The sequence below is a fragment of the Emys orbicularis genome, chromosome 6 (genome assembly GCF_028017835.1).
Source record: "Emys orbicularis isolate rEmyOrb1 chromosome 6, rEmyOrb1.hap1, whole genome shotgun sequence".
NCBI lineage: Eukaryota > Metazoa > Chordata > Testudines > Emydidae > Emys > Emys orbicularis.
In genome coordinates, this window is record NC_088688.1 from 42,411,133 (window position 1) to 42,424,328 (window position 13,196).

A 13,196-nucleotide genomic window follows, 5' to 3' on the forward strand; every position below is an offset into this window, starting at 1 on the left:
TAATTGTCATATTTGAATTCAGCACATCAAAATACATAATAAATAGCACATTTTATCTCTGAAGCAGACGACTTCTCAAAAATTGTAGACCAGTGTAGTCAAAACGTTCTTTAATCCAGTTCTAAAGCAAGTTATCTGACTTTACTGTTAAGCTGTCTTACAAAACGTGTTCTTTCTTTGTTGTACAATTTAAGCACTTGTTGTCTCACAATAATAGTATAAAAATATGAGGAGATGTGGATTCTATTCAGCATTTGTTTTCTTTTGTAGTTCTCTGTAAAATAACATTAGAACAGGTTTTTCTTTTGACATCTCTAGAAGCATTCATTGTGTTTTGCAGTTTTTCTGTCTGAGACTTTTTAGAGAGCTGACCCTCATTTCTGTAAATGTATTCACTAAATAGGCTACACAAATAAATATCAGCCTGTGTGGTGCTCATGAACATCTTGCATATAAGCAGTGATCAGTCTTCTAAATCACATGAACGGTTATTTTTTATGCTCCCTGTTTAGATGACAGTTTTTAAATAAGGGGAAATGGCAAAAATCACACTTTAGTGCAAATTTTTGGATGAATAATAAATAACAGTTAAGTGAACTAGCCGCTTTTTCCACATGTTGTCATGTTAGATCTTGATTCTTTTGTGGCAAGGAGGTCTGTCTTAGTATGTATAGGGCGTCTCACAATGTGATTCCCCATCCCTGATTGGGTTCTAGGCCTACTGCAATACAAATTAAGTTATTTTATTTCAGAAAATGTCAATGACTTATTTTATTGTTCAACCAGATCCCAACTTTAATCAGGGCACTTTTTAGTCCCCAGAGTGGAATTGCATAAAATGAAAAAGACTAATAGTTCCTTTGAAATAGTGGGAAATGTTTTGATCCTTATACTTGTTTCACTTACTTAAATTCAAAGACGCAGAGGGCAGACCATTTTCATAGGAAGTGTAACTATGAAGGTTTTAGGTATTTTTTGTTACATTTGGGCTTTGATTCCCTTCTCTGTAAATTATAGTTAGTTGTGAGTAGAGTTGGTTGGAAAAGGGGTAGGAGATATGGGAGGGAATGAAGGTTAGAATGGCGTTTACATTTTTGCCAGACTTTTGTTTGTTTATTGTTTACAGATTTGTGACCAGTACTGGTTGTAATTTAGTAACTGAAATACTTAATCTTACATTTGGAATCTGTAGTGTTGACACTGCTTTATAATAGAAGTTCTAAATGTGTTTCTTCTTTTTCTGGTTTGTCCTCCGGATAGCATTTCTTTGGGAAGGGCTTTTTAGATTTTTTTTCTGAAAAGATCCTATATTTATTTGTTGCTAATTTACTTTTCTTCAATTCTTCAATGTCACTTCCAGTTAATTAGGGTTCCCACCCTTCTTCTCCATGACAGTATCTGTTTCTTATGAGTGAATGTGATGTGCATGATCCTGTGATGTACATCATCCTGGGCTAATGTTCCCAGTAGGTCTCTAGAGCTAAACAAAATTGGCGCTGTTCAGAATCTGATTGAGAGACTTCCAAGGAAAAACCAGGGTGTTCTAGGAAGTAGCATATTTTAGTAGGAAGTCCTCTTGCTTCTGAGTCAGGCTTGATCTTATGTCCCAGCTTGGTGTCTGGAGGTGTTGCGCATGTCCACTGAAGGTAGGATAAGAAGTAATCTGCTTAATCAGTGGCCCGGGAGATTTAGGATAAATATTAGGAAAAAACTTTAACTACAAGGATAAGTAAGCACTGGAACAGATTATCAAGGGAGGTTGTGGAATTCCTGCCTTTGGAAGTTTTTAAGAACAGGTTAGAATCACCTTTTGGGGATGGTCTAGATATGCTTGGTTCTGCCTCAGCGCAGAGGGTAGACTAGATTAACTCTCAAGGTCCCTTCTAGCATTTCATTTCTATGATTCTACAGTTATACGACACTCAATGTAATATGTGTGCATTTGAGAGAGCTTTGCAGTTCAAACATTAAAGATGAACAATGAAAGCAGAGCATTACATGGAACTTAAAAATACTTCTGTTTCTGCTGCCTGCTCTGATCCTAACATTGACTATCCCGACAATACCCTTCCTTTTCAAATTGCACAACTAACCACATTTCTTTTTCTTATCCGGTCTTGAACTTTCTTCAGTCCTTTCCCATACCCTACATCTTGATCTGATCTACCATGGCTACTTCATCTACTCCTTCAAGTTTCTCCAGAAAACTCTCACTTTGTGTGTCCTAGTCTTCCCTTGTTAATAAGTCATAAAAAAGTAACCCTGAAGAACATATGTGTAGTACCAACAAAAGCAACTGTATGTTCTTAATTATGTAATCCCTGTCCTTTCTCCTTCTATCTGGGTTCTATTCCCAGTTTCGCCACAAATATCTTCTGTGACCTTGGACAAGACATCTGTGCTTATGTTTCCTGTCTGTAAATTGGTGCTAATAGGTCGAAATTATCTCACAATGTAAAATAAATTTGTTTGCAAAATTCTTAGAAATATTTATATGCATTGTTCTAGGTAAGTGTAAAGTATGGCTATTTATTGCCCAGAATATACATTATAATGCATTTTATATAATGACCCTGCGGCCTTCATATAGGCTCTTTTTCAAAACCTGGAATCCAGGACCTTATCCCGTCGGCTGATTATATATAAAATCAGGCTATTGGATAATTCAGCTAGGGTCTGAATGAAGAGTGCCCTCTGGCAGGGTGCATGCAGGAGTTATTCTTTCCAAATAGAAAACTAAAGATAATGGGGAGCAATGTGAATTTATAATATACCAAAGCCGGAGTCTAATATTATGCCATATATAGTGGCAGAACTGCTGCTGAATCTATTTCCCTGAGGTATTATTATTCATAGTATTCATAGATAGCTGAATCCTATAGTTTACCCAGAAACCTGACTTTGTACAAACCATTTCAGAGCAATAATAAGCAATCTTTTGCCTGCTACTGGCACCTATAAGAAAAGTGAGCACCAAACAAATACATTGTAGTAGGTCAAAATTATACAGAGCATGGAAGTTACATTTATTGAGTTTTATTTTGGATGTCAGGATTTTCATGTCTAATAACTAAAGGGTGCCAAACTCAGCTGGTGACCTAGGTTTAGACTGGATTTTGGATTTCTTTTTTAAACTTACTTTTTGGTGTAAAAGTACAGTTCCTTCATTACCGCAGTTTATGAAATTCATAAGAGTACTAATTAAGGCTGCCCTGCAATTTTTTTTCTTTATTGCTTGTAACTGGAAAAAACAAAAACACAAATAACCTCCCCAAAAAACAAACAAACAAAAAACCTGTTTGTGAATCTTGTGTTTTTCCTATGTTAAGGATTTATTTGATCCAATTAGAAAATAGGTGACCCAATAAGAAAAGAATTCAAACACTTTTATTTACCTTAAAAATTACTTCAGAGGAAATGGTGAGCTTCCATATTCTGAATTCAGTGTAACATCTTAGAATTAATAGTAACAACCAGTTCTACTACTCCCTGATTAGCTAATATTAAAAACAAATTTCACCTTCATGTAAGAGGACCAAAAGTAAACTACAGCATCCTAGAATTCAATTAATTTATAGTTTCATTGTAAGTGTGTATTTAATACTGTGATCCTCAGTGCAGAAGTCAGTTACTGTTTTATTATTTTCATATCTACAGAAGCTTTTATCCAAGGCTTTCAAAGCACTTTACATATGTTTTAGCTAAGCAATTCTGTAACTGTGTGAGGTAGGTAAGGGATCACTTTATCCACTACAGAATATAGCCACTGCTGAGATGGCATGCAGCAACTGTCTTAGTTCTGAGCACTACTATTCAACATGTTTAGGAGGGGTGAAGAGGAATGCCACATCCAAATGAAACATTGGAGAAATTAGATACTCAGGAATATACTTGCCTAGGTTGGAATTTGGGCAGGACACCAGGCTCACACTCCTACTTTTCTGAAGAGCGCCGTGAGGTTTGTAATGCTCCAGTGCTCAAGTTTACATCTCATCCAGACGTCATCTCCAGCAGAAACGACCCCTGGCTCTAGTTTGGGGCTGTAGTTCAATACTGACTTAGTTGGAAAAGTGCCACCTTCTGAATTAGCACCACTTCCCTCAATACTGAGATGTGACCAAATGCAACTCTGTATTCACACCCTACACACTATTGTAATAATTTTTATACAAAACATGCCTTGTGAGGTATCGTTTGAAAACTAATAACTTTCTGGTCAATAATATCATGGTGACATGAATGTAACAACATTCATATGTAAAGTTATGAACATAAGATGAAGTTATGACTGAAATGTGTTTACCAGACTAGTCTGGGGAGTGGATATACCAGTTTTTCAAAGACAAAGGACAAGATGACATCTCTAGCCAGGTGTCATAAAAGTTGACTGGCGTTCACTGGTCAAGTGGCCAATTTTTGGCACTGAAGTGGGGCAGGAACAGATCAATTTGCATTTTAACAAACCACAATGTGGAACCTCTTTCACCACAAGATGCCATGTCTCCATCTTTACATCTGGAAGGACCTTTATCTAGGGGTAACCCTCAGGAAAATGCCTTTCAGAGGGTGATTGGACGATAAAAGGGAGGGGCAAAACCACCCCACATATTCTCTCTCTCTTTCACCTGAGAAGACAAAGGAATTAGTCTTTGGTCTTAAGGAGGCATTCTGAACTGAGAATTTGGTCAGCCCTGTTGTAAGGAACGTTTGATTAAAAATTTCACCTTGATCCAAGTCTAGTTTGTTTAAGTTTAGTTACTAGGAAGTGTTTTATCTTTATTTCTCTTGTAACCATTTCTAACTTTAATGCCTTATACTTGTACTCAATTAAAACCTATCTGCTTGTAACTACGGTAAATAAAACTTGGTTTATGCTTTAATCAAAACTAATCCAGGGTTGTCTTTAAACTGAATTGTTTGGTAACTCCAATTAAAGGAGCAAACTGTTGTACATTGACCCCTTATAGGGGCAACGGACCTAAAATATCTGAATTGCCCAGGAGAGGGCTGCAGAACACATGTTTTGGGGAAATTTGGGACTGGGAGTGTGGTGGGGTCACTCTGCAAATAGTAACGGAGGCTGCTGGAAGCCAGTGTGTGACTGATGTGTGGCTGACAGGCTGCAGCTATACACAGACACTAAGGGTGTGACCTGAATGCTGGAGGACTATTTGTGAGCAGCCCCATAGGCGCCGACTCCATGGGTACTCCGGGACTGGAGCACCCATGGGGAAAAATGAGTGGGTGCTCTGCGTCCACCGCAGCCAAGCTCCCTGCCCTGCCCCACCTCACCTCACCTCACCACCTCCTCCGCCTCCTTCCCTGAGTGCACCGCATCCCTGCTCCTCCGCCTACCTCCCAGCACTTGCTGCCACCAAACAGCTGTAGTAAGCTCCGGGGGGGGGGGGGGGAGGAGCGGGAACGTGGTGCGCTCAGGAGAGGAGGTGGGGCCAGGGCGGGGATTTGGGGAAGGAGTCCGAATAGGGGCAGGGAGGGGGTGGAGTTGGCGCTGGGACTTTGGGGAACAGGGGTGGAGAGGGGGCGGGGCTGGGGTGGAGTCAGGGTGGGGTCAGGGGCAGAGGGGGGTCGAGCACCCACCGGCGCCAGTAGAAGTCAGCGCCTATGAGCAGCCCATATGGGAGTGACAGCAGCAAAGCATTGTGAGGCTCATAAAGTTGCAGGGCAGGTGGTAACATAACCTGGTGTGGATTGCACCCCGGAATGTGATATTAGATATTCCTTGGAAGTCCCCCATTTTGGTACTGACTCAACCTCTTTGTACTTGGCTAATGAGATCTAGCTGGGACCAGGAAAAGGGTGACATGGATTCACCTATGGCATATAAAATAATTTTTTAGATAGAACTAGAAGGTAATTATAATTCCACATCTTGGATAATAGATTTGGCAATTCTCATCTCAATTTAATTTTTTTCTAGCTTTTTTTTTCTTTAAATAAAATATAGTACATTTTATGGAGGGGTTGCATTGTTGTTAACATCCAAAACACTAACTGCTTTCCTAACCTTTTTGTCCCCAAAGCGTGGGAATCTGTTGTAATCTAGAAAAGGATTTTCTGATATTAGAGATGAAAGCTTGTGATATTAACATATTGCCCGGAAGTTAGCATTTAAGTTCATTCAGAATTGAAAATCATTAGCATAGTAATACTTTGACTCCTTTCATAAGTAGGAGATTTTCGAACCAGTGAATGTGTAGTTTACAGTATATTCTAATGGGCAGTAAAATCTGATTTATTTTAGTAGTCAAATTGATGTACACCTCTACCCCGATATAACGCAGTCCTCGGGAGCCAAAAAATCTTATTGCGTTATATCGAACTTGCTTTGATCCGCTGGAGCACGCAGCCCTGCCCCCGCCCCGGAGTGCTGCTTTACCGCGTTATATCCGAATTCGCGTTATATCAGGGTAGAGGTGTATTTTGTAACTTCACGAAGAGTTTCAGGAACACTTCCTCATCGTTTAGAAGAGGAAAAATGTTTAAGATGATATTATTAGGACATTTCCCACATTCCTCTTTCATCTGCAGTCTCCTGTTTATATTTATGACAGATTAAATTTGTCTAATTCATATGTGATATAAAGTAGAATTAATATTGAGCATGAATTGGAATCGTAGCTTTAAAAGCAAACTGAGCATACTTAGGCAAATACCCATACAATAAAAATGATATATCATCATAATTAAGAGAACAAGAGGGTGTGTGTATAGGGTGTCAGAGTGAAGATAAATGAGAACAGAAATTGTTCATTCAGATTTGCTAATGCAATCTTGTCTATATTCAAAATGTCAATGTCCATGGTGTGAAACCCCCAGCAGAATACCTCATTTGGGTGGGTTTGGTATGGTGAGCCAGGCACTTCAAAGAATCCTGAAAAGAGAGTATCAGGGTGGTGAGTTAGAGGGAGAACAGATATGGCTCTAGTACGCTGACTTGCCAAAGATGGATGTGCTTAATTGAAATGTAAAACATTGTATTTCTTTATTGAAGCTAATACAGGATGCTTTTGCTTAGTTTTGCTTGCAGAGATGCAGATTATATGGTATGCATACCTCCTTTGGTTTTTTAATCTGATTTCTCTCTCTCTCTTCTTAATAAATCTTGTTTCTTATTTAGACAATTTGAGTTAGCATGTTGAGGTAAAGTCCCTGAAAGGAAAGTAGCCATCTTAACTCTCATGAGAAGTGGTTAGAGGAGAATGGTGCCTATACTGGAGCCCTTGATTGAAACAGCTCTTTATGAGGTGTCACCCTCACATTTACCATGGTCCATAAGGGGGATCATGAGGAATGGCAAGAACACTTGTTCTTGTGAAAACTGCAGCAGCTGTTGACAATCCAACAGCTGGGTTTGTCTGGAATCAAGTGAGCCAAAGCAAGTGAGCCAATGACCTAGATAATTTTTGTATTTTGGACTATGTACCTGCATTTCTTCCAACAGAGTGTTCCTTCAGATTCTGGTCCATAAACCAGAACAGTTGTCTTTTACAACCCACTTCTTAACCATTCATTCAAAAGAAGGAATGAATCTCTCATACCTGCTAAGTGTAAATCTGAAAAATATAATGTAGTTGATTCATCTTTTGGAGCTCTAAAAAGTGTGTACGAGGGATGTAAATCTAAAGAAGTATTTTTTTTTACCAAGGGGATTTCAGAGTTTTCAGTTAGAGTATGGATTGAGTTGAGTTGCATACGATTTTTTTTTCTGTGTACTTTCAAAATTGATGATACATTACTTGCTAGTTTAAGTACATGGTAATGGCAAGACAAAGCTTTTGTAACTTCAGTGTGTATATCTTTGTCATCTATATTCATGCTATCTCATTAAGTGTCCATACACAATACATATATAGAAGCCTCATGAGGTTACAAGCAAAATAACTTCATTTTTCTCTGATACGCGTATGGTGAAACTGTGGAATATATTTCATAAAGCTCTTAGAAAGATAGTGAAAGTACAGTTCAGTTAAATACTCTCCCTCTCCCTTCTCTGATCATCCTTCATTCCATCCCCTCCACGATCCATCCTCTTCCCTTTTCTCTCTTCTTTTCCCTTCCTGTCTTCCATTCACTGTCAGGAAGGGCCGCCTCAGAAGAGCCATTTCAGCTCAACACGGCACCGTCAGAGACTAGTGGAACCAGCGGCTACAAAAGTGAGTGGACTTATTGAAGGACAGTTTTAAAAATGGAATGTTGTATCAGTGGAATGTGACAACTGTAGTGAAGATCTGATGTACACTTGATAGGAGCATTAATTATTACCCACCTGTGAGTAATATGGTCAGCACTGTTTCATAAAGATGAATTTGCACATTGAAGATATTCATTATGCATGTATAATGCTGCACCTCCTTCAAGAGTTGTGGGTGAGTTTTTTAGATGTACAGTGTATGTATAGAAAATTATAATTATATTTGCTACTTTTGCTATGTGTTCTGTTCAATGTCTGTATTTTTTCACATTTTGGAAGTGTATTCACAAATACATGACATACACTTAATTCTTCTCTCTCACAATATTAAAATGAAATATTTCTTATAATAATGCCACAAACAATTTGGGACGGGTGTCCTGGGATAACGTTGATTAGTCTCTTGAGCAAGCCCTGATACAAATGTGTAGAATTAAAGATACTGTTGGAGCATTAGTATTTATGCTGGCAGATTCAATAGCAATGTCAGATATACTGACAAGCTTATTCTGCCTTTCCTAGAAGATCATTTCAGTTAGAGGTATATAAAAATTAGGTATGGTTCAAGAAATCTAATCAGCAGGATGTGGGAAACGATAGCTATTGTGGATATTAGTTTTATTTTCTAGATTAATGAAATGTACCACATTGCATATTTCAGATCATGTGCGTAATACTGCTACAATTTTTCCTATTTTTTTGCAAGAATCTAACAAAAATAAAGTCACAGCGGACTCCCTTTCTCCCCTCTGCCCCCAATCCGCTTAGTTTTCCCCTTTTCCCACAAGAATACTGTACGTTTGAGAAAGGACATAAGGCTTGCCTTCTACCCTAAAGCTCAACAGTCTCAGATTCTGGTGGACCAGTGGGAGAACTGAATTTGAGTCATGGGCCAGCCACTGAGAACTGGTCAGCCAGTCCCAGGCACCTAAAGTTAGGTACTGTTATCCTGAGTACCACAACTGACCTCAACAGTCATAGCAAGTTATTGGGAGAGAGGTAGTCACTTGTTAGCTAGGACCCAAGCCATTTCTTATTTTGTTACCTAGTTATTTTTGTATAGTGCTAAACATGCTGCATCCTCACAGAGAGGAAGATAAGTCCCTGCGTGCAGAGCTAAATAGGTCGTACAGAGAAGGGCAGAGTGTTAGGGAAACAATGAAACGGAATATGTTAAGAGTAGGTTCCTGTCATGTTAGTACCAAAACAATTGTGTGAATTCTTGTTATACAGGTTAAGACAGGATCGAGGTAGAAGAAATAGGGTTCATAGATATCCTTGTGTTTTCAGGAAAGACTGAAAGGAGGAGAGAGTAGAGTCACATTATGCTGCATAGCACAGTGTGGAAGGAGGCTTGGAAATGAACCCAAAGGGGGAGTTACTCAGGAAAGTTGGACCTTGTTAGGGGGACAACAATAATTGATTCAAACAGAACAGTACATTGACGATGAGGACAAGGTCTAAGAGTTTAGTACTGATAAAGTTACAAGAAACCCAGTTAATGGATTTGAAGAGGTGCTAGATATGGTCAGAGCCTTGGGGCCAGGTAAATTATTTTTATGGAAGCACTGTAGATGAATTAAAGGTGAAGTAAAGTGGAAGTCAGAGGATGTGCATGAGAAGAGCTCCAGGAGTTGAGAGAGAATCACAGCTTGAACTAGGGTTATGGTAATGTAGACAAAAGGAATGAGTGGACTTTGGAGTATTAGAGGAAGAAGCGCTATAACTTGCAAAGAACTTTCTGTGAGGGGAGAAGAGTTGACAATTATACCAGGGCTGTGAATTGGAGAAATGTCAATCATTGAAATGTAGGGCTGGAAGGGACCTCAAGAGGTCATCTAATCCAGCCCCTGCACTGAAGCAAGTGTGTATCTGAATCCATGCGTGACAGGGTGTTTGTCTAAACTGTTCTTAAAAATCTCCAGGGACAGGGATTCCACACCCTCCCTTGGAAACCTATTCCAGTGCGTAAGTACCCGTATAGTTAGAAAATGTATCCTAGTACCTAATCTAAATCTCCCTGGCTGCAGATTAAGATAATTACTTCTTGTCCTACCCTCAGTGGCCATAGAGAACAATTGGTCACTTTATCCTAGCCCTTAACATATTAAAATACTTTTATCAGGTCCCCCCTTGGTCTTCTTTTCTCAAAACTAAACAAGCCCATTTTTTTAACCTTGCCTCATAGGTCAGGTTTTCTAAATGTTTTATCATTTTTGTTGCTCTTTTCTGCACTCTCTCCAGTTTGTCCACATCTTTCTTACATGTGGTGCCCAGAACTTCACAAAACACTCCAGCTGAGGCATCACCAATGCTGAGTAGATCAGGACAGTTACTTTCTATGTCTTACATCAGACACTTCTATTAATGTGCTCCCAGATTGGTGTCATCAGCAAATTTTATAAGCATACTCTCCACTTTTTTTGTCATTAATGAAAATAATGAGTGGTACTGGACCCAGGACAGTCTCCTGTGGGATTCTACTATATATTCCCCACTACTGTTTTGATAACTATTCTTTTTGAGTACAGTCTTTCAATCAGTTTTGTACCCAACGTAGAGTAATGTTATTTAAATCACATTGTTGTTGTTTTCCTATGAGAATGTCATATGGGATGGTGTCAAAAGCCTTTTCCACCCACCACAGAGCATCCGCAGTGTCCCTGGGCCACCCCACCACTGCCCAGAGCACCCACGGCGTCCCCGGGCCGCCCCCTTCTCCAGAGCACCCAAGACTTAGCCAGGGGGTATATAGAATCATCTGACTGGAATGGACCTCGAGAGGTCATCTAGTCCAATCCCCTGCACTCATGGCAGGACTAAGTATTATCTAGACCATTCCTGACAGATGTTTGTCTAACCTGCTCTCAAAAATCTCCAATGATGGAGCTTCCACAACCTCCCTAGGCGATTTATTCCAGTGCTTAACCACCCTGACAGTTAGGAAGCTTTTCCTAATGTCCAACCTAACCCTCCCTTGCTGCAATTTAAACCCATTGCTTCTTGAGCCTTCTCCGAGGCTCAGAAGAACAATTCTTCTCCCTCCTTCTTGTAACAACTTTTTATATACTTGAAAACTGTTATAATGTCCCCTCTCAGTCTTCTCTTTTCCAGACTAAACAAACCCAGTTTTTTTCAGTCTTTCCTCATAGGTTATGTTTTCTAGACCTTTAATCATTTTTGTTGCTCTTCTCTGGACTTTCTCCAGTTTATCCACATCTTTCCTGAAATGTGGCACCCAGAACTGGACACAATACTTCAGTTGAGGCCTAATCAGTGCGGATTTTCTGTTCTTGTTTTTCCCCCCTCATTGAGTAACAGGCTTACCCTGTCCTTGGTCTTCCTCTTGCTTCTAATGTATTTGTAGAATGTCCTTTATGTCTCTATCTAGTTTGAGCTCGTTTTGTACCTTGGCCTTTCTAATTTTGTCCCTACATACTAGTGTTATTTGTTTATATTCATCCTTTGTAATTTGACCTAGTTTTCACTTTTTGTATGACTCTTGATTTTTAGATCATCGAAGATCTCCTGGTTAAGCCAGGGTGGTCTCTTGCCATACTTCTTATCTTTCCTACGTAGTGGGATTGTTTGCTCTTGTGCCTTTAATGTCTCTTTGCAAAACTGCCAACTGTTTGCTTCCCATGGGATTTTACCTAACAATTCCCTGAGTTTGCTAAAGTCTGCCTTCTTGAAATCCATTGTCTTTATTGTGCTGTTCTCCTACCATTCCTTAGAATCATGGACTCTACCATTTCATGATCACTTTCACCCAAGCTGCCTTCCACTTTCAAATTCTCAACCAGTTCTTCCCTATTTGTCAAAATCAAATCTGGAACTGCCTCTCTCTTGTTGCTTTTTCCACCTTCTGAAATAAAAAATTGTCTCCAATACATTCCAAGAACTTGTTGGATAATCTGTGCTTTGCTGTGTTATTTTCCCAACAGATGTCTGAGTAGTTGAAGTCCCCCATCACCACCAAGTCCTGTGCTTTGGATGATTTTGTTAGTTGTTTAAAAAAGGCCTCATCTATCTCTTCTTCCTGGATAGGTGGTCTGTAGTAGACTCCTATCGTGACATCTCCCTTGTATTTTTTACACCTTTTATCCTTACCCAGAGACTTTCAACAAGTCTGTCTCCTATTTCCATCTCAACCTCAGTTCAAGTCTATACATTTTTAATATATAACGCAACACCTCCTCCCTTTCTTCCGTGTCTGTCCTTCCTGAGCAAGCTGTATCCTTCTATACCAATATTCCAGTCATGCGTATTATCCCACCAAGTTCTGTGATGCCAACTATGTCATAGTTATGTTTATTTACTAGCATTTTGAGTTCTTCCTGCTTAATGCCCATACTTCTCGCATTAGTATACAGACATCTAAGATACTGATTTGATTTCCCCCCTCCCCCCGCAGTTCTGTCTTGTCTCTCCTTTATCCCTGCTATAACAGCCCATGCTCCCCCCACCAAATTCCGACCCTTCTTCCAGTTCTCCTTGTTTTTGACTTACCTGTGGGCTTTGGTCACCTGCCCCCTTTGAACCTAATTTAAAGCCCTCCTCACTAGGTTAGCTAGTCTGTATCCAAATGTGCTCTTCCCCTTCCTCGATAGTTGGACCCCATCTCTGCTTAGCAGTCCGTCTTCCTGGAACAGCATCCCGTGGTCAAGGAAGCTGAAGCCTTCCTGATGACACCATCTTCGCAGCCAGGCATTCACCTGCAGGCCCTTACTCTTGACCGGAAGGATTGAAGAGAACACCACCTGTGCTCCTAACTCCTTCTGCCTTACTCTCAGAGCCCTGTACTCACTTCTGATCTGCTGAGGGTCATACCTCGCAGTTTCATTAGTTCCCACATGGATGAGTAGCATGGGGTAGTAGTCAGAGGGCCAGATGATCCTTGACAATCCCTCCATAACATCTCAGATATGGGACCCTGGCAGGCAGCATACCTCCCAGGATGCCATGTCAGGGCGGCAGATTGGTG

The 13,196-nt window shown here is 40.0% G+C and overlaps 1 protein-coding gene across 1 annotated transcript in view; it reads left to right on the forward strand.

Moving 5' to 3' along the window:
* Positions 1 to 13,196, forward strand: part of MAST4 (microtubule associated serine/threonine kinase family member 4) — a 438,694-nt gene that overhangs the window by 195,283 nt on the left and 230,215 nt on the right. Inside the window, exon 4 of the mRNA XM_065406852.1 lies at positions 8,100 to 8,174. Coding sequence (XP_065262924.1) covers positions 8,100 to 8,174 — 75 coding nt within the window. The remainder of the gene's footprint in view (positions 1 to 8,099; positions 8,175 to 13,196) is intronic.